At 39.1% G+C, this 2,111-nt stretch overlaps 1 protein-coding gene across 4 annotated transcripts in view; it reads left to right on the forward strand.

The window, feature by feature from the left end:
- PCNX1 (pecanex 1) overlaps positions 1–2,111 on the forward strand; it is a 255,281-nt gene that overhangs the window by 232,487 nt on the left and 20,683 nt on the right. For all 4 annotated transcript variants that reach the window (XM_069092081.1, XM_069092078.1, XM_069092079.1 and 1 more), the window contains one exon: positions 792–997. In XM_069092081.1, coding sequence (XP_068948182.1) covers positions 792–997 — 206 coding nt within the window. The remainder of the gene's footprint in view (positions 1–791; positions 998–2,111) is intronic.

Raw genomic sequence — 2,111 nt, forward strand, 5'->3', positions numbered from 1 at the left:
CAGAGAATGTAACAACCTTTTCGACCCACTGGCCAATCAAAAAGTATCTACTGAAAAACAAGCCTCCCACCCCAGGCTCCAGGTGCACTTTAGCCTAGGGGCAGGGAAGATCTTTAAAATTTACATTCTCATTACACCTCCCTCCTTTCTAAGTATTCCTAGACTCTGGTATCTTGCCTGCTAGCACATTAGCTCTTATCATATGGTTTTAAGGGTAGATCCTTACCATTTTAATGTCAACTTTAATAAAAACAAAAGGGAGAATAGGAAATGAGTTATTGATGGACTTAGGTACTTTATTTTTTAGAATATTGTATTAGATTCTGCCTAAAGAGGCTGAGCTCTTTGTTTTCCTTTGGAAGAAGAAAAGAAACATTGTAAAATGCCAGAGATGAGAAAGGATTTACAGATTTCTTAGAAGTGCTAGAGAGCAGTACAAATAAATGAGGTCTTAAGAGTGTGTACATGTTTCAGTCATCAAGCAGACACTTGCAGAAATTCCACTTCCAAATATACTTTTTATGGTACAGCAGAGTATTATCGTGCATCTTCCTATAATGTAGGAAAGATTAAAGTTAGAGTATATAGAGTGATGCAGATTGGGTAGGCTAAAAATTTAACAAAATGTGTTATGTTCAGTGTTATTTTGAATAGTTCTCCATGAATAGTTCATGGGGTACATTATTAGAGTTAACTTGGATTGTTAACATAGTATAGTATAGCTGGAAAAGAATAGAATTCATACCTTGAAATGTCTGAGCCTAATGCTCCAGGTTCTGTTTTGTTCATAGGTTAAGGAAAGGTTGTGGAGCTGGCTGCAACAGTGGTGGGAACATTGAAGATTCTGATGCAGGAGGTGGGACTTCCTGCACTAGTAATAATGCAACAAATGCAAATGAACCTCACAGCAACGTGTTACAAGGAGGCAATGGAAATTCAGGACAAGGGCCTGGAACTGGGCTCTACCCTCCTGTCACATCTCACCTTCCAACACTTGGTAATAATGATATTATTTGTGTAATGGTGTTAACTTTTTAGCTGTGGTGACTAACTGATTGTGACTGGTTCTAATACTTAACACATATAGCTCAGTTACTCACTCTCTTGAATAAATTACCCAGAAAACCCTTGAGCCAAAGTATATTCAGACCAGAAGGACCCATAGAGAGAATCTCCTGTAAGCACCCTCATTTTACAGAAGGGGAAACTCAGACACAGAGAAGTTGAGTCACTCAAGATTGTATGGCTAATGGCAGAGTTAGATCTGAGAAAATGCTTTCTTTCCAGAGTTCAGTAGAATGAAGACCCCTGTTTCCTTTAACCTCACTTATGATTTTATTAGTTTAGAGAGTTCCTAGTAAGAAACTTTCTTTACCAACATAGATCTGTACCTAAGATTATTGATTGCATAGAGAATTGCCTGGGGCATTGAGAAATTAATTGACTTGCTCAGCAATGACACAGGCATTATGTGTCAGAGGTGAGACTTAAACTCATGTCTTCCTAACTCTTAAGGTCTTTCTATCCACTTTATTACATTGCTTCTCAAGGTCCCCTATTACTGACAATATCACAAGTCTAACACCTGAAAGATGCTTGTAAGTACAATCCATTAGAATATTTCTCTGGCTTCTTAGATTGGATAAAATTTCCTGACCTCCAACTTTGATACTGCGAGGCACCAATGCGTTATTTACAGTGCTCACAGTCATGATAAATATACCTGCATAGTGCTCAATTACAAAATATAACAGACTCTCCATAAGACAAGCAAACATTTATTCAGACACCAGTAAGCCGATTCCATCATAGTAGCAAAGACGTTAATAAGCCACAATGGCACAGAGCCACAGCATCCTTGAGCCTTCCCACAAACCAACACAAGACCAGTATTTACTCACAGATCTATGTGTTTCCCTTGGAAGCATCCTCTCCTCCCAACCATCTAACTTGCTCTGATTCCCAGCTTCCTGTGGGCTCTGCTTCACCGTTCAGCAAACTTCTCCCGCCACAGGCTACATGTGATTACATTCACCCTGTTAGGGGACAGAGTATATTTTCAAAGCAGAGAAGGTCTTCAAATTCCCTTAGACTTATTAAGGGGCAGGGAA

This window comes from Petaurus breviceps, unplaced genomic scaffold (genome assembly GCF_028583685.1).
Source record: "Petaurus breviceps papuanus isolate PSGF00001 unplaced genomic scaffold, PetGlider_PUasm1.0 189, whole genome shotgun sequence".
NCBI classification, from domain to species: Eukaryota; Metazoa; Chordata; class Mammalia; order Diprotodontia; family Petauridae; genus Petaurus; species Petaurus breviceps.